The sequence below is a fragment of the Salmo salar genome, chromosome ssa09, assembly GCF_905237065.1.
Source record: "Salmo salar chromosome ssa09, Ssal_v3.1, whole genome shotgun sequence".
Lineage (NCBI taxonomy): Eukaryota > Metazoa > Chordata > Actinopteri > Salmoniformes > Salmonidae > Salmo > Salmo salar.
Genome location: NC_059450.1, coordinates 104,275,225 through 104,294,897, shown reverse-complemented (window position 1 = coordinate 104,294,897; position 19,673 = coordinate 104,275,225). Strand labels below are relative to the sequence as shown.

The 19,673-nt window shown below is 41.3% G+C and overlaps 1 protein-coding gene across 1 annotated transcript; it reads right to left on the bottom strand.

Annotated features, from left to right (window-relative positions):
- Positions 1-2,529: 2,529 nt before the first annotated feature.
- LOC123724074 (calcium/calmodulin-dependent protein kinase kinase 2-like) lies at positions 2,530-19,458 on the bottom strand. Its single transcript, XM_045686989.1, is given in 18 exon segments — positions 2,530-4,239; positions 5,017-5,070; positions 5,700-5,812; positions 8,414-8,545; positions 8,764-8,851; positions 8,945-9,018; positions 9,205-9,258; positions 9,383-9,582; positions 10,268-10,359; positions 10,760-10,781; positions 10,947-10,983; positions 11,168-11,259; positions 11,262-11,300; positions 13,003-13,054; positions 13,653-13,706; positions 18,442-18,489; positions 19,050-19,350; positions 19,400-19,458. Coding segments are annotated over 18 exon segments (1,584 nt in total). The 3' UTR covers positions 2,530-4,166.
- Positions 19,459-19,673: the final 215 nt, after the last annotated feature.

Sequence of the window (19,673 nt, the reverse complement as noted above, 5' to 3'; positions counted from 1 at the left end):
TTTTTGTGTAAAGTAAAAGTTGATGTAGCTTCATAAAATTTGGCCATTACCAATGTATACACATCATTGGGCATTACACCTATGATGGCCCGAAAAAACAAGTGCACAATACGATTCTGCAAAAAAAACTCAACAATAATGTGACAGAGACAGGACACACATTGCAGAAAGGCAACTGTAATTTATTCAAATAAAGAACTGGATGCAATATGAATAGAATAGTTCATTATGAGCTCCCGTTTTGTGAGCTCTGTCATGCTATGACAATTCAATGGTATGTTTACAGTATGTTGGCATGCATTTGGGTAGAGGCCCCAACGTCTCACTACAATGGATGACATTATACCATAGTACATTGTGTGATATGGACAGTAAAGGTAATCCTAGACCTTTCTATAAGATCGGGCACAGATTGTGATGAAACAAAAAGCAAAGATGAAATATATGTATTAATACAAATATCATACAGCATTCTGGGGGTAGAACTTAATTTAACCCTGTAGTCAAACCCAACCTCTTCTTCGATATGTTGTTCTTAGAAGGGAGCACTTTCATGTGGAGGGGTGATAAAATATGGTTTGTGTTTGACATTTTTAACAGTTTAACTTAAACCCATGATGGTGGGTTATATCAGAACATATTTTTTACTATACATTTTGACACAAAGAGAAAAGAGAACACTTCAACTGATGTAGCCTTTTAATTGTGAGCAGGGGCACAACCTTCACTGGGACAAGTCCCACATTCTGAATTTGCATTTTTGTCCCCCCACAGTTTTATCATTAGAATGTGATACAAAACGAGGCAACGGTGCAGTGTGCTGTGCTTTAGGACCATGCGGATGCCTCCGAGCAGTTGGGTAGACCGTTTGGAGTGTTTATCCCTGGATTTAAAAAAAAATGAAAAGTTATGTAACCCCCACTTCTAAAACCAAAGTTGCGCCCCTGATTGTGAATCATGAGTGTGTTTATCCAGAATTAGAATATTTCGATTTTTTGGGGGGGGAGACTGATCTCGTAATATTCATCAGTATCTTATCCATAATTTAAATGTTAGATTCTTTTCAAAAGCCCCCCCCTGAACATTTGACAAGATGGTTAGATCACTATCTCACAAACAGGTACTTTTATACTACAGTTCCTTCAGAAAGTATTCACACCCCTTTACTTTTTCTACATTTTGTTGTGTTACAGATTGAACTTAAAACAGATTAAATTGCGATTTTTGGTCACTGGCCTAAACCCAATAACCCATAATCTCAATGTGGAATTATGTTTTTAAAAATGTTTACAAATACATTTAAAATGAAAAGCTGAAATGTTGAGTCAATAAGTATTCAACCCCTTTGTTAAGGTCATACTGTGTGTAATAATAGTGTTTAACATGATTTTTAATAACTACCTAATCTCTATACCCCACACATACAATTATCTGTAAGGTCACTCAGTCAAGCTGTGAATTTCAAACACAAATTCAACCACAAAGAACAGGGAGATTTTGCAATGCCTTGTAAAGAGCACCTATTGGTAGATGGGTAAAAAAAAAAAAAAAAGCAAACATTGAATATCCCTTTGAGCATGGTGAAGTTATTAATTACACTTTAGATGGTGTATCCATACACCCAGTCACCACAAAGATACAGGTGTCCTTCCTAACTCAGTTGCAGGATGGGAAGGAAATTGCTCAGGGATTTCACCATGAGACCAATGGTGACTTTAAAACAGAGTTTAATGGCTGTGATAGGAGAAAACGGAGGATGGATCAACAACATAGTAGTTACTCCACAATACTAACCTAATTGACAGAGTGAAAAGAAGGAAGCCTGTACAGAATAAAAAACATTCCAAAACATGCATCCTGTTTGCAACAAGGCACTAAAGTTATACTGCAAAACATTTGCAAAGCAATTACATTTTTGCCTTGAATACAGTGTTATGTTTTGGGCAAATACAATACAAAATATTACTGAGTACCACTCTCCATATTTTCAAACATAGTGGTGGCTGCATTATGTTATGGGTATGCTTGTAATCGTTAAGGGCGGGAGTTTTTCAGCATAAAAAAGAAATGAAATGGAGCTAAGCACAGGCAAAATCCTAGAGGAAAACCTGGTTCAGTCTGCTTTCCACCAGACACAGGGAGATGAATTCACCTTTCAGTAGGTCAATAACCTAAAACACAAGGCCAAATCTACACTGGAGCTGCTTATCAAGAAGACAGTGAATTTTTACAGTTGTGACTTAAACCTGCTTGAAAATCTATGGTAAAACATGAAAATGGTTGTCTAGCAATGATCAACAACAAATACGAAAGAGCTTGAACATTTTTGTAAAGAATAATGGGCCAATATTACAATCCAGGTGTGCAAAGCTTAGATGCTTACCCAGAAAGACTCAGTCATAATCACTGCCAAAGGTGATTCTAACATGCATTGACTGAAGGGTGTGAATACTTATGTTAATGAGCTATTTCTGTACTTCATTTTCAATACATTTGCTTACATTTTGTGTGTAAATGGGTGAGAAAAAATACTATTTAATTCATTTTTAATTCCAGCTGTAACACAACAAAATGTGGAACAAGTCAAGAGGTATGAATACTTTCTGAAGACACTGTAAGTGGTCAGCTATACAGAGACCTCCTCACTCAGATACCATCTAACAACACAGCATACATGACAGGCTGACTGAGAGGGTCCAGCATTGCAACAGAGTGCATAGTAAGTCTTAAAAAACACAACATACAATTCAGTGTTTTCACATACAGCAGTGACATGCAAGAAAATGACACTTTGGTGCTGAAATAATCACTATGTGGAAGCATTCATTGTTGAATTAATGTTGTTTCAATAATATCTTATGGAATCATAAACATCTTCAGTGACTGAAGTGATCTGTACACCAACATTGTCTAACTATATGTAAAAAGGGCGAGGTTAAAAACACATGCCACTAGAGAACTGGGGAGATTATTCAACCGCTTTGGTCTCATCTAAAAATGTAGAAAAAGCGGAGAATTTAAAAAGATTGCACTCTACTGGCAATGTCGAAGTTCTACCATCTCGTTTGTATCTTACCATATCTGATGACATCTTTATCCATGTCAAACTAATTCCAGCATTTCCATAAGAGATATGTCATGCATAGATTGTACAAGAGGTCTGTAGCCGCACTAGGCTTTATGCTTGGTATTAAAATTAATTTGTAAGAGCCAGTAACTGATACAATTTCACAATGACATTGCAATGCACTTGTTTAATGGGGGTTTGTTTCTCTATGAATGCTATTACTTTACAAAATATGATAACCATTTTATTTTTGGTGTTCTGAAAATGAGATCTGTAAATCTATTAGCATATAAAAAGAAACAAACGTGATTTCGATTTCAGCTTCAACACTATCATCCCCTTTGCTAAACACATATATTAGAAACATTTAGTTTCATTAGGTTTTCAAAAGCTCTTTACCAGTTGTAGTAACTGGGAGACATTTTACAATGAATCATTAGTGAGGACTTAATTAATAAAACAAATAGATTGTGCAGCAACAACTAATTCTATTAATGTGCAACTTATGTCGCTTCTACAATGTTTGCATTGAGAAATCAGACACAAATCCATACTATGAATAAACCTCTCCTATACAGGTTTCCACTGAAAACATGAATGTTCCTAAACTGTCCACATTGATGAGTGGTACAGACAACCATAAATAGTCAAGTACTCTGCTCTGCTGAAATGTGGGGGCCAGGAGTCATCCTTTGAAATGTACACCCATCCACAAACACCCCCTCCCTCCCTCCCGCCCCCATACCCCTGCAGTAAACGTGAGAGCCTTTTCAAATGGTGGAGAAACACAGGTACCTAGGCTAACAGACCTGTACATCAGAAGCCTGAGACAGAGCATGCTATGACTAGAAACATGAGCATGCATTACAGACAAGGGGTTAGTGAGTGACAATGAGGGAGCTTCCCCCAGAAGGGTGTCCAGGCTCCAGTCACATCTCTATACAAGTCCTGGAGCTCTTCCAACAGTCCCGTCCACCTAAAAAAAAAAACATTGATGTCCGCCACAAGATAAAGCAGTGAGTGAAGGGTGGGCTTGAGGGCGGACTGCAAGTCGAGTCGTTAGCATGCCCCAACCCTCGCGCTTAAAAACCACACAGCATCAGGAAAGAGCCTCATCTTCTCCCACGAAGGGCAGGTCCATACTTCTCATGCCCTCCATGCTCTCTTGTTTCCTAGGAAACAGATCAGAGGATCAGAATTCAATACAGCCATCAGTGCTAAGTACCTGTGTCAATTCTATCACTGCAGAGATGGTTAGTTAACCTCAGTTTAGCTGGGAAACTCAGTGGAACCATTTACTTGTTACATAACTGGAGAGAGCAAGCAGAGGGAACTTAGCAAGCTGTTAGTTGAACATTCAGGTCAGACACACACAAAACAAAAACATGAAAATAGTTCACTGGTATGTCCTTGGGCGAGGGAGGAGGGTATTGTTGTGCTGCATGCAGAGGAATCAGTAACCCATGTATTTTTATTTTTACCAGATACTTTGGTCAAATTTAATTCAAGGTTTTCACAGGCAAAGTGTTTAGGCTACAATTCTGTAGTGCTTGGCCAAGGATTCAGTCAGGCTGGTTGACCTTGATCATGTTATGAAGTTCATTACAATCAGAGTTTAGACAATGAGATTCTAAGTTGACGGTTTGTGCTCATTGCTGTACAGTACACACTTGGCCAAAAACACCTACATTTGCACTCGGTAGTAGGCAACCCCACTTCATAACAGATACTAGTGCAGTTGGGGATCAGCAACAGGTTCCCAGACATGGCTTCAAGTACCCCTGTGTATTGGCTATAATTATTTAATTGACTCCATGTTAAACTGTTACACAGGAGCACTTGACAAACTAACACCATTCATGCCTATGGACTTAAGTGTGTTTCATATCACTTAAATAGTACTGAGATAGATAGGCAGGCAAGGCCGTGGCAGGCCCATAGTCCTTTACCTTCTTTGGTTACTATGAATGTAGCAGTATCTCACATTGCCCGCTCTCCCTTTGCTGGTGGGCAGGAGAGGGGGAGACAGATTAAAAGGCTGCCACAGCAAGTGCCGGCAAGCATATCATTGGTCGCGCAGGGAGAGAAGAAATCTTAACCCTCTATGTGACATCCTACTTCTATTGAATAAGAATAAAAAGGAGCATCATTTTGCAAGATCAGATTAGTTAGGAATGTTGCCCATGTACAAAAAAGTCCCTAGCAGAGCTTCTCCAGAGTTATATGAAGCTACATGACAATTGTTAAAAACCATCAACTGCTTTTTTAGAGTTAGGGGGAATTCATTTTCAATTCCAGTCCATTCAAGAAGTACATTGAAATTCCAATTCTCTTCAATGCTTTTCAGTGAGGAACACTTGGAATTGGAATTTGGTTTACTTCCTGAATAGACAGGATTGAAATGGAATTGCCCCCAACCCTGCTGCTTTTAGAGTTGCAAAATTCTGGTAACTTTCCCCAAATTCCCAGATTTTCCAGAAAAAGCAGAAAATCCAGAATCCTCCAACCATGATTTCTGGAAAAACGGGGAATTTGGGTAAAGTTAACGAAATTTTGCAACCCTAACTGCTTATAAAATACTTTTCATCCACTGACTAGAGAGCAGTGTAAAAGGCCTAAGAGGGGGACTTACGTGAGCATGTGTCCCGGTGCAGACAGACTGGTGATTCTGTCCTCGGTCCTCTGACGGCCCCAGTCAAAGGGGTTCCCAAAGGAGCGCTTCCTCAGCATGGTCCTCACCAGGATCTACAGACACAGACATCAGTGATCTGACCACACAACTCTGAGTTAGAGATCGACCGATTAATCGGAATGGCTGATTAATTAGGGCCGATTTCAAGTTCTCATAACAATCGGTAATCGGTATTTTTGGACACCGATTGTGGCCGGGTTTTTTTTACACCTTTATTTAACTAGACAAGTCAGTTAAGAACACATTCTTATTTTCAATGACGGCCTAGGAACGGTGGGTTAACTGCATTGTTCAGGGGCAGAACGACAGATTTATACGTCAGCTCTGGGATTCGTTTTTGCAACCTTCCGGTTACTAGTCCAACGCTCTAACCACCTGCCTTACATTGCACTCCACGAGGAGCCTGCGTGGCAGGCTGACTACCTGTTACGCGAGGGTAGCAAGAAGCCAAGGTAAGTTGCTAGCTAGCATTAAACTTATCTTATAAAAAAAACAATCAAATCTTAACATAATCACTAGTTAACTACACATGGTTGATGATATTACTAGTTTATCAAGCGTTGCATTTAAATCGATGCGGTGCCTGTTAATTTCTCATCGAATCACAGCCTACTTCGCCATAAAGGTGCTGATTTAACAAGCGCATTTGTGAAAAAAGCACTGTCGTTGCACCAATGTGTACCTAACCATAAACATCAATGCTTTCTTTAAAATCAATACACAAGTATATATTTTTTAAACCTGCATATTTAGTTAATATTGCCTGCTAACATGAATTTCTTATAACTAGGGAAGTGACGTGTCACTTCTCTTGCGTTCCGTGCAAGCAGTCACGGTATATACAGCAGTTTGGGCCGCCTGGCTCGTTGCGAACTGTGTGAAGTCCATTTATTCCTAACAAAGACCGTAATTAATTTGCCAGAATTGTACATAATTATGACATAACATTGAAGGTTGTACAATGTAACAGCAATATTTAGACTTAGGGATGCCATCCGTTAGATAAAATAAGGAACGGTTCCGTATTTCACTGAAAGAATAATTTTTTTTTTTAAATGATAGCTTCCGGATTCAACCATATTAATGACCAAAGGCTCGTATTTCTGTGTGTTATTATATTATAATTAAGTCTATGATTTGATATAGCAGTCTGACTGGGGGATGGTAGGCAGCAGCAGGCTCGTAAGCATTCATTCAAACAGCACTTTTGTGCGTTTGCCAGCAGCTCTTCGCTGTGCTTCAAGCATTGAGCTGTTTATGACTTCAAGCCGCGCACTAATAGCGTTTCAAACGTCACTCGCTCTGAGACTTGGAGTAGTTGTTCCCCTTGCTCTGCAAGGGCTTTTGTGGAGCGATGGGTAACGATGCTTCGAGGGTGGCTGTTGTCGATGTGTTCCTGGTTCGAGCCCAGGTAGGGGCGAGGAGAGGGACTGTTACACTGGCAATACTAAAGTGCCTATAAGAACATCCAATAGTCAAAAGGTATATGAAATACAAATGGTAGAGAGAGAAATAGTCCTAGAATTCCTATAATAACTACAACCTAAAACTTCTTACCTGGGAATATTGAAGACTCATGTTAAAAGGAACCACCAGCTTTCATATGTTCTCATGTTCTGAGCAAGGAACTTAAACGTTAGCTTTTTTACATGGCACATATTGCACTTTTACTTTCTTCTCCAACACTTTGTTTTTGCATTATTTAAACCAAATTGAACATGTTTCATTATTTATTAGAGGCTAAGTTGATTTTATTGATGTATTATATTAAGTTAAAATAAGTGTTCATTCAGTATTGTTGTAATTGTCATTATTACAAATACATTAAAAAAAAAATTAGAATATATAAAAAAAAATATATATTTTTATTTTATTTAATTGTATTTTTGTAAAATGTATTATATATATATATATATATATATATCTTTTTTTAAATGTTTTTTTTCCTCTTTAAAAAAATAAATAATAAAAAAAATTAAAATAAACAAAAATAATAATAAAAAAAAAATAAACAAAATTCGGACGATTAATCAGTATCGGCTTTTTTTGGTCATCCAATAATCAGTATCGGCGTTGAAAAATCATAGTCGGTCGACCTCTACTCTGAGTGATATTGTATTGTGTCAGTGGTTTTTTAGGGGGACAACATCAGATTTCAGACTGTATTATGTCCTGGGCTTTTCGAAAGGGCTATACCATAGAGGTAAGAATGAAACACGTCACAGGGTGGCTATGAGCAGATCATTCATTGTCCATAGTCCTACTTTCACTTTTCTTGGTTATAGTTCAAACAAAGTATTTTATTAGTTAGATATTTAGCAACACTTCATATCAAGTTGCACTCATGCCATAATTACTCTATAACTTCTTTGGTCACAACCGTTTAATTACCAAACTGTATGACAGTAAGGTAGATGAAATAATCAAAGAGCTGAAAGGAAATTTAACATATTAAACCAATAAATGAACATTCGTAACAAGGTATCTTTTGTGAACTGCAAAGTATGACCTCATGTCCCAGGACAGTAAGAAAGTCCCTGCTGTAAAAGGAGCCTGGGTGTGAGTTCTGAGCCATTAATCCAGTGCTATCATGTTTAATCCAGTGTTAAAGGCAGGGCAGTGTGACCTGTGTGTGTCCTCCTCCCACCACTCACCACAGTGGCCAGACTGGGGATGTGTTTGACAGAGTTCTCCACCTCCTCCTCGGTCACCTCAATCAGCATGCAGCAGTTATCATCCTCCAGAGGGAGGGGTTCCGCTCCGTGCCTCGTCACCCACGGGTGCACCTGGAAGGAGCAGAGAGACAATCTCAACATCATGTAAACACACAAATGTATTCATCCAGAATAAAATAATGGATTTCTGAAACATTGCTTGAGATTACTTACTTCGACACACACACACAAACACACACACACACACACACACACACACACACACACACACACACACACACACACACACACACACACACACACACACACACACACACAAAGAAGCAAACCTTAATCTGTGGTATTGATATCCTGCTCTCTGGATTCTTGTCCAGCATCTTCAGTAGCAGGTCTTTCAGATCGTCAGATATGTCTGCACTGTAGGACCACAACAAGAAGAAGACTTATGCTTATGGTCATCCATTTGGAATGGATCATATTACTCCCAGTAGAGTTGAATGGAGTACTCACTGCTCTGGCAGCTCCACTGGCTGGGTCTTGATCTTCTGATGAAGACTAAGGATGCGTTCATCCATAAAGGGACACTGTTGATGTTAGTAAAATTACAGTCAACTCAGTTGGCAAAAGTGAACATGTTAGGTGAACAATGATGTATCAAAATGTAAACGTTAAACTGTTCAGTATCAGTGTTAAACCTGACCTTGCATTATACGATGTGGATTGTGCGGTTATATGTGCATCACAGTTAAGGAAAGAGGTTAGCGGTTTACCACTCCAAACACGAAACAATAGAGCGTCACTCCCATGGCCCAAATATCCAATGCCTACAAGAAGAAACAGAAATTGACTTAAACCCATATCATTCAATTGTCCCATACGAGTTGCCCTATGGGAATTCCAGAGGAAAATATTTAATTTCCAAAGAGCCCTCCAAGGGGTGACATTCACCTTGCCAGAGAAGTTCTTCCTGGTCTCGGAGAGGGTCTCTGGGGCGAGGAAGGCGGGCGTGCCCACCGTGCTTGTCAGTAGGGCGTCTTCCCCCTCAAACTGGTTACTGACCCCAAAGTCAGCGATCTTAATATGACCGTCCTCCCCAACTAGGAGGTTAGAGGGCTTGATGTCCCGGTGGATGATCCTCTGGTAATGCACTGGAAAACCACAACAACACATGTAACCGGCGTCACTGTGCTGCTAACAGTATCGCTTCCTTCACTGTCCTTGTCCATGGCTCGAACTAGGTACTCATTGCTCGCAAACACCTGTGAACACCTGCTTGACAGCATACTAACCATTTGCGCCACTGAAAAGGATCTGATTTAATGCCGCAATTAGCAACATTTCAAGCTATGAGTGAATTTCTTTTGTACGATCTCAATCTGTTACACACATGCCTTAGTATAATACATCCTGATGATACAGGTACATAAGGATTCTTACCTTGTCTGTTAGTGAAGGGAGGTTGACTAAGTAGTATAAGGGAGAGAGGTTTTGAGTGCTGCTTCTAGTGCCCATACAGTGCATCTCCCTCCTTCCACATCTCTGTCTGTACTGCTCTGGTAGACTAGAGCTAGTGGTAAGTCTTGGGGTGCGTCCCAAACGGACCAATTTTCCCTATATAGCGCACTACTTTGACCAGAGCTCTGGTCAAAAGAAAATGTAATGTAAAGTCTCTGGTCAAAAGTAGTGCACTGTATAGGGAATAAGGTCCTGTTTGAGTACAATAATGCCTCTAAAAGCCGCTGAGATGATGTGCGTCGGGGAAAGGAGGCAGTGGGCGTCTAAAGAGAGGTAGAGAACAGACAGTTCTGAGATTAGAGAAGAGAACCCACTCACAGAACTCAATCCCCCTGAGCAGATCTTGGAAGTAGAACCGTGCCTGGTCTTCATTCAGCGGCTTGTCCGTGGGCATCTCCTCCATCACAGCCCTACGCAAGTAAATATACCCACAGACAGACAGACACACAGACACACACACACAGAGAGAGCGTTACAGTAGGGCACTGTAAAATCTGCGATGCAGAGAACGCAGACGGAATCATGCTATCCAGACATTAAACAGAATTCAACAATGTTAAAAAAATTTATTGAGTATACTAGAGAATCAACTAAATGTATTGAACATGAAATCAACTAAATGTATTGAACATGAAATCAACTAAATATATTGAACATGAAAACTGGGAAAAACTGAAACCTGGAAAGAGAACCGAATTTTGGGAATCAGGCAAAAAAAGATATATATATTTTATAGGGCCCTATGTCAGTGCTTCAGAGAATGGGCTTGTTCCAGCTTGTAATGATTACAGTAAAAAAATGTTTACTTACCCCTGTTTGACTAGCTCAAACACTGTGAACAGAACAAAGATGCCATCATTACTACAACATCAACAACGCTATTTATAATAGCTTTGGGAAATAATTTAACTTGTGTGTAGGTCTGATTAGGACGTGAGTGGGACGTGTGTGTGCGCATGCGGATTGCCAGGCAGAGAGAGAATCAGGCCAATCTTACCCATGTACAGATGGTCCTCACCAGGGTCATCCAGAACCTGGCAGGAGAAGAAAGCAGGTGAGAGGAACACTACTAGCAGTCTGTGGTAAACACAAGTAAACTTGCAATCACTGACAGGGTCGAGGACAGTGCAGACTACGCAGTCTCAATGATACTGTATTGACAGTACACAAAGAGCTTGAGTTAAGAGGACCAACGCCATCCAAATTGAAGAGCCTCACCTCTACCAGTTTCACTACATTGGGATGGTCCAGCTTTTTCAGGATGGCAATCTCCTGGTAGACCCGTTCCAGGGGTCCTTTGGGCTGAGGGGGCCTTCAGGGGCTGCTTTGGCGCCCGCGGGGGGCGGTCTCCCTGCAGGTGGACAGGAGCAAAGAGAGTGTAGTGGCCTACTGCAGCAGAATCCCAAAGTAGTGTACTAGCTAGTAGAGCCGGGAGATATGGACAAAAAGTCAAATTGTGATAAATGTAACTACACTGAACCAAAATATAAAACGCAACATGAAACAATTTCAAAGATTTTACAATTACAGTTCATATAACGAAATCAGTCAATTTAAATAAATTCATTAGGCCCTAATTTATGGATTTCACAGATATGCATCAGACACCTTAAAAAAAGGTGGGCGTAGATCAGAAAACCAGTCAGTATCTGGTGTGACCACCATTTGCTTCATGCAGCGCGTCACATCTTCGCATAGACTTGATCAGGCTGTTGATTGTGGCCTGTGTAATGTTGTACCACTCTTCAATGGCTGTGTGAAGTTGCTGCATATTGTCGGGAACTGAAACACACTGTCATACACGTCGATCCAGGGCATCCCAAACGGGCTCAATGGGTGACATGTCTGGTGAGTATGCAGGTCTTGGAAGAACTGGGCCATTTTCAGCTTCCAGGAATTGTGTACAAATCCTTGCGACTTGGGCCGTGCATTATAACGCTGAAACATGAGGGGATGGCAGCGGATGAATGGCACGACAATGGGCCTCAGGATCTCGTCACACTATCTACGTGCATTCAAATAGCCATAGATAAAATGCAATTGTGTTTGTTGTCCGTATCTTATGCCTGCCCATAGCATAACCCCACCGCCATCATGGGGTACTTTGTTCACAAAGTTCACATCAGCAAACCGCTTGCCCACACGATGCCATACATGTTGTCTGCCATCTGCCCGGTACAGCTGAAACTGGGATTAATCTGTAAAGAGCACACTTCTCCAGCGTGCCAGTAGCCATCAAAGGTGAGCATTTGCCCAGTAAAGTCAGTTTACGACGCTGATCTGCAGTCAGGTCAAGAACCTGGTGAGGACAATGTACACACAGATGAGTTTCCCTGAGAAGGTTTCTGACAGTTTGTGCTAGGGTCGTTGGTCTCAGACGATCCCACAGGTGAAGAAGCCGGATGTGGAGGTCCTGGGCTGGCATGGTTACCCATGGTCTGCGGTTGTGAGGCCGGTTGGATGTACTGCCAAATTCTCTAAAACTACGTTGGAGGTGGCTTATGGTACCTCTTTGTGCATACTGCACTATAGGCTATATTATTCACCATTTGAGGACGTGGGAACTCAAATGCTAACTCTACATATGATATTGTTGCTATATAGCCATGTAGGCTAATTAATGAATCTATCAGTAAATGTAGGCTAATGTCCTACAAAAACTTTCCAGCGCTAGGCCTAGGCTACTTGATGTACAACAAGATCTCATGGTTTTACCAATTTGGCTTCCGATTCTGATGTTTATCCACCTTTCTCCAAACGTTACATTTCTAAGTTGCTTAAACGTCAAATTTCGAAGTGTTATTGACACCCTGGGTTGCACCTGCTGCTCTGCATCTTTCCAGGCAGATACTTTCAAAGCAGGAATCAACATAATGCATAGGTTTTAGAACAATGTACATGAACGTTGTGTAGTAAAATCACAGAAAATTACTCACGTACGGAAAATGCTTCGGTAAGAGGAAGGCAATGTCGGTAATTTTGCGTTAATCGTCCAAGCACTAGGCTATGTACTCCCTGATGGATTGACTATCTGCCCTAGGCTCTGTACTTACGTGGGAAACCTGCCTGCCTCATCAGCCTCTTCTTGGACAGCACTTTCATTGCCTGGAGGAGGGGAGGAGAGAGAAGGAGAGGGAGGGAGGGAGGGAGGAGAGAAGTCTGATATCAAAGTATGGAGAGAGGTACAGTAAAAAGGAGTGTAGTTAAATGCTTCTCTGGATAGAGGAAGGAGTAGATGTGAAACATTACCCTACTTTTACACAATACAAGAAACACATTACAGAATTACAGAACAACCAATTGCCTCTGTTATGCTTCACATACTGTCACACCTCATAGCGATAGGGTTATCATGATAACAGTATCGCGATACTACAATACCGGGTTTTACATGACAAAAGGTAAACACAAAGCAGACTAAACTTTTGGTCCTTTAAAAAAAAAAAATACTGTATGTAACATATTGTGTAATATAGCTTGGAAAATAAACATGTGATCTGCGTGACAACATAAGGTTGCTTGTTTCTAACATTAGGGCTGTTTTCCTCAAGACAATTTGGTCCGCTTCATGTTTTGTTTCTTTGCCATGATACCTCTGAGTATGGCGATAATGGTATTGTGACAACACTTCATAGCGATCAGTCCTAATGATGACAGTGCGAGAGAGTGTGTGTGTGTGTGCATGGTGGCCAGCAGGACTCACATAGTAGGTGTTGTCGTCTTCATTGTAGGCCAGCTTGACAACACCATATGAGCCCTTGTCAGAGAACAGGAGAACAGTTAGAGTGTGAAATTCAGCAGCTGTCAATCATCCACACAAATAAAAACTACAAACACGGATGCACGCACACACAGAATAGCTATCCCAAGTTGACCCATCGGAAATGTATGTGGCTCAGTTGGTAGAGCATGGTGTGTGCAACGCCAGCATGGTGTGTGCAACGCCAGCATGGTGTGTGCAACGCCAGGGTTGTGGGTTCGATTCCCACGGGAGGCCAGCACAAAAAAAAATGCATGAAATTAAATTAAATGTATGCATTCACTACTGTAAGTCGCTCTGGATAAGAGTGTCTGCTAAATTACTAAAATGTAAAATGTATGGACTGAGTACTCAATGAGGAGCAGCTTCAAAATCAACAGTCCAATTCAAATCTACCCACCCACAGCTTAGATTTGTGCAACACAATCTAGTTTGTCTATCAAGCTTCTCTACCCACACACATATACAGAGCTTAGTCAAATTAGTTGGAAAGTCGATTCCTTCACACACACGTGCAGGTCCCAGCTGGGAGAACAGATTGGGGCTACAGCAGGAAGCCCATCCCAGACTAGAGATGAGGTGATAGCAGGACACAACTCTCTCCAACTTCATCCTGACAGGCTCCCATTGTCTACTACTCCACACAGAACAGAACAGACCCACTCAGTGCCATGCACACTACTCAAGGAGAGGACAGAAGACTAGGGCTATTTATACCAGCCTCTCATCCTCCTCTAACTCTCCCTGGGCTATGGATTTTCAGGGAATTTGAAATGAGGACAAGGCTGGCAAGGAGAACTGAGAATGATGGCAACTGCCCCCTTAATGATCCTCCATATTTTTAACATGCAGTGGGAAATAGATAGAGGAATGGGGACTTCTTCAAAATAAAATCAAAACGGAAAGAAATGGGGACTCTTATTCCAAAAGCCACTAAGATCAGTTTGCAGTTCTCCCAGGGTCAGCTCGATGAGTTGAAACAGGAGAACGGCAAGATGACAGTAATCTGAAAGTCATTGAGAGAGGACATCAGTTCTGTGTGTGAATCCATGATAAAAATGACAGATAATCTGATTTATCTCGAGGGACAATCAAGGCAGAACAACATGGTTGTGGACGGAATTGCAGAATCTCCACGAGACCTGGAGGGCGTCGGAGGACAAAGTGAGGGGAAATGATCTCTGAGAAATTGAAGATGGACCACAGGACGTTTAAGGTGGAGCGCGCCCACAGGACTGGAAAACATACCACCGGCCAAGGTGAAAGCCCAGGCTGATAGTGGTCAAGTTCCTGAGGTTCAAGGACAGGTAGCTGTTCTGGAAAGAGCCAAGAACTTGAAAGGAATGCATATCTTCCTCAATGACTATCCTGAAGCTGAGCACCAGAAGAGGAAAGAACTGATCCCAGCCATGAAAGCTGCCAGAGCGCATGGGGACATTGCTTACATCCGCTACGACAGGCTCATTGTCCACCCTCCCTCCCAGAAGCCTGGAAGGGATGAGAGAGCCAAGCCTATGGGTTCGTAGCTTCAACCCCGCAGCACGTGCACGCACCCACCCACACACACAGAGATTAATGGACTTCTGAATGTATATTTTTTCTCTTGCTTTGCTTGCTCTTTTCAGTATTATGTCTATATCTGATAAGCTACCCAGGAAAGGGCTGAAAATAGCCCATATTAATATATGTAGCCTTAGAAATAAGGTTCATCAAATTAATAACTTGCTAACATCAGATAACATTCATATATTAGCCATTTCTGAGACTCACTTGTATAATTTATTTGATGATACAGCAGTAGCAATACAAGGATATAACATTTATAGAAGAGACAGAAATGCTTATGGGGGGAGGTGTTGCTGTGTATACATACATACATACATACATACATACATACATACATACATACATACATACATACATACATATTCAGAGCCATATCCATGTAATACTTAGAGAAGATCTTATGTCAAGTGGTATTGAAGTGTTGTGGTTGCAGGTTCACTTGGCACATCTAAAGCCTTTTCTTTTGGGGTGTTGCTATAGGTCACCAAGTGCTAACAGTCAGTATCTAAATAATATGTGGGAAATTCTTGATACTGTACAGTATGTGATGTAAACAGAGAGGTCTACTTTCTTGGGGGCCTGAATATTGACTGTTTTTTCATCAAGCTGTCCGCTCAAGAGGAAGCTTCTTACTGTAACCAGTGCCTGTAATCTGGTTCAGGTTACTAATCAACCTACCAGGGTGTTCACAAACACTACAGGAACAAGATCATCCACACGTATCGATCACATGTTTACTATTACTGTAGAACTTTGTTCTAAAGCTGTATCCGTACCCATTGGATGCAGTGATCACAATATAGTGGCTAAATCCAGGAAAGCCAAAGTTCCAACAGCTGGGCCTAAAATAGTATATACGAGATCATACAAAAGATTTTGCTGTGACTCTTATATGGATGATGTTAAAAATATTTGTATATAAAGAATGATGGAAAAAAACTTTAGTACTTTAAATGAAATTATGGGCAGAAAGACAAATTCAACTCCATCTTTCATTGAATCAGATGGCTTATTCATCACAAAATGTTTTGATGTTGCCAATTATTTTAATGATTATTTCATTGGCAAAGTGGGCCAACTTAGGCAGGAAATGCCAACAACGAACAGTGAGCAACTGTATTCATGCATAAAAAAAATTCAAGAAAAGCATTGCAAGATTTAGTTTTGTAAAGTTAGTATGGGAGAGGCAGAAAAATGATTGTTATCGATCAATAATGACAAACCTCCTGGCATTGACAACTTAGATGGAAAGCTACTGAAGATGGTAGCTGACTCTATAGCCAATCCTATCTGTCATATCTTTAATCTGAGTCTAGAGGAATGTCTTTGTCCTCAGGCCTGGAGAGAAGCCAAAGTAACTCCGTTCCCCAAGAGCGGTAAAGCGGCCTTTACTGGTTCTAATAGCAGACCTATAAGCTTGCTGCCAGCTCTTAGCAAACTGTTGGAAAAAAATTGTGTTTGACCAAATACAATGTTATATCACTGTAAACAAATTAACAACAGACTTTTAACATGCTTATAGAGAAGGGCACTCAACATGTACTGCACTGACACAAATGACTGATGCTTGGTTGAAAGAAATTGATAGTAAGAAGATTGTGGGAGATGTATTGTTAGATTTCAGTGCAGCCTTTGATACTATTGACCATAACCTGTTGTTGAAAAAAACATGTGTGTTACGGCTTTTCAACCTCTGCCATATTGTGGATTCAGAGCAAATCTATCTAATGGAACTCAAAGGGTTTTCTTTAATGGAAGCTTCTCTAATGTCAAATATGTAAAGTGTGGTGTACCGCAGGGCACATCTCTAGGCCCTCTACTCATTTCTATTTTTACCAATGACTTGCCACTGGCATTAAACAAAGCATGTGTGTCCATGTATGCTGATGATTCAACCATATACGCATCAGCAACCACAGCTAACGAAGTCACTGAAACCCTTAACAAAGAGTTGCAGTCTGTTTTGGAATGGGTGGCCAGTAATACATTGGTCCTGAACATCTCTAAAACTAAGAGCATTGTATTTTGTACAAATCATTCCTTAAATTCTAGACCTCAGCTGAATCTGGTAATGAATTGTGTGGCTGTTGAACAAGTTGAGGAGACTAAATTACTTGGTGTTACCTTAGATTGTAAACTGTCATGGTCAAAACATATAGATTCAATGGTTGTAAAGATGGGGAGAGGTCTGGCCATAATAAAGAGATGCTCTGCTTTTTTGACACCACACTCCAAAAACCATGTTCTGCAGGCTCTAGTTTTGTCTAATCTTGATTATTGTCCAGTCATGTGGTCCAGTGCTACAAGGAAATACCTAGTTAAGCTGCAGCTGGCCCAGAACAGAGGCACGTTTTGCTCTTAATTGTAATCAGAGGGCTGATATAAATACTATGCATGCCAGTCTCTCTTGGATAAGAGTTGAGGAGAGAGTGACTGCATCACTTCTTTTTATAAGAAACATTAATGTGTTGAAAATCCCAAATTGTTTGCATAGTCAACTTACACACAGATCTGACACACACACTTATCCCACCAGAGATGCCACCAGGGGTCTTTTTCACAGTTCCCAAATCCAGAACAAATTCAAGAAAGCGTACAGTATTATATAGAGCCCTTATTGCATGGAATTTCATTCCATCTCATATTACTCAAATAAACAAAAACATGGTTTCAAAAAACAGATAAAGCAACACCTCGCGGCACAACGCCTTCCCCTATTTGACCTAGATAGTTTTTGTGTGTATGCATTGATATGTAGGCTGTGTGTGCCATTTTTTTTTTTTTTTTTTTTTTATGTAGTTCTGTCCTTGAGGTGTTCTTGTCTATTGATGTTCTGTATTATGTCATTCTGTATTATGTTTCATGTTTTGCGTGGACCCCAGGAAGAGTAGCTACTGCTTTTACAATAGCTAATGGGGATCCTAATAAAATACAAAAAGACCAATACCAACAGATAGTCTGTTGGTTCCGTGAGTATACAGCATATTGCACTTTCACTTTAAATGTGTAGCTTCAGTATGGCAATTTTAATGAATTCTATTGTGTAGTTTCTGCGTTTTCATGTTTTATGTACCGTCTTTTTAAGCACATGACCAAATGAATTTCCCCCTGGTGGTATAATAAAGTTTATCTGAATCTGAAGTGCTTTGAAGAGCAACGACAGTACCTTTCCGATTTCATCTTTGAGCTTGTACTGGTTGAGCTGCACACAGTCCTTTGAGAGAGTGAGAAAAAAAAGAAAATTGGCTGACTAATGCATTTTTCTTGGTCTGCAACAATCATCACATTAAGTATAGCATTAGCAGAACCAACAATCCATGTAAAAGCAATGTGCTTACCAACACAACCTTCATTATGGATAACCTTGGAAAACAAACTACCAAAAGTCAGCATGACTAAACATTCAAAATTGAAGTCTGTACAAACCATCAGTAATGGGATCTGCTAGTTTATATCCAGTCAAGTGTAGAAGTGTTCAATGAGCAGGGTAACAACCTAGCTAGAGACCATAGAGTGCTATTTGGGACACAGCCCATCTCTACATGGGGTCTACTGGACTATGCTTCTGAGATCTAATGGGGAGTGAGCTAGCATCTAATGAGACCATGGACCTTACCTTCACATAGACTCAACCTTTATATCAGTATGCTGCTTCATTTACCACTGGGGACAAATGCACATGTTCAGCTGATGTGTGTTCATAGAATTTGGCTAACACAAAAATTGTGTTTTTATTAAAAACACCAAGTGGGAGGGTAAAAGGCCGTAGCCTACCTGCAGGTCAGTGATGGAGACGCGGTGAGACTCCACGGTGGGCCTCACGGGGCAGCCGGGGGAGGAGTGGGGCGAGGTGATGGGCGAGTAGGGCAGCGAGGGGTAGATGAAGCGGCCGTTGAGCCCTGGGGAGCTGCAGGGAGACGAGGCCGTCTGGGAGCGCTCCTGCAGGGACAGCTTCCTGTCCGACAGGTTTAGTCTTCCCCGGTGCTCCTGGGGAATGGGGAACAGGGCCACGGGGCGGCCCACAGCGTGGGACAGCTGGCCGCAGGAGGGGGTTCTGAAGAGGGGTGCGCCCGGTCTCGGAGCTGTCCATGTCCTCCACCTCCTCACCCCCCTTGGGCTCGTACTCGGTCACCACGATGAGGGACTCCATGTAGTCTGGGACAGGGTGGGGGTGAGGGTTCATTGTTGGGGCAGGGCCGCTGCAGAGCAGGGGCTGTGTGTGAGTGTGTGTGGGCAGAGGGGCATGGCCACAGGGCGACGGGGCTCAGCAGAGGGCCAGGAGGAAACACACGGAAACATGACGTAGACTGTCCCCAGAGCCTATTGGCCGCTGCTCCATCAGTGGTCTACCTCAGAACAGCAGACAGCTAAGAGAAAACACACAATAAAATGATATTT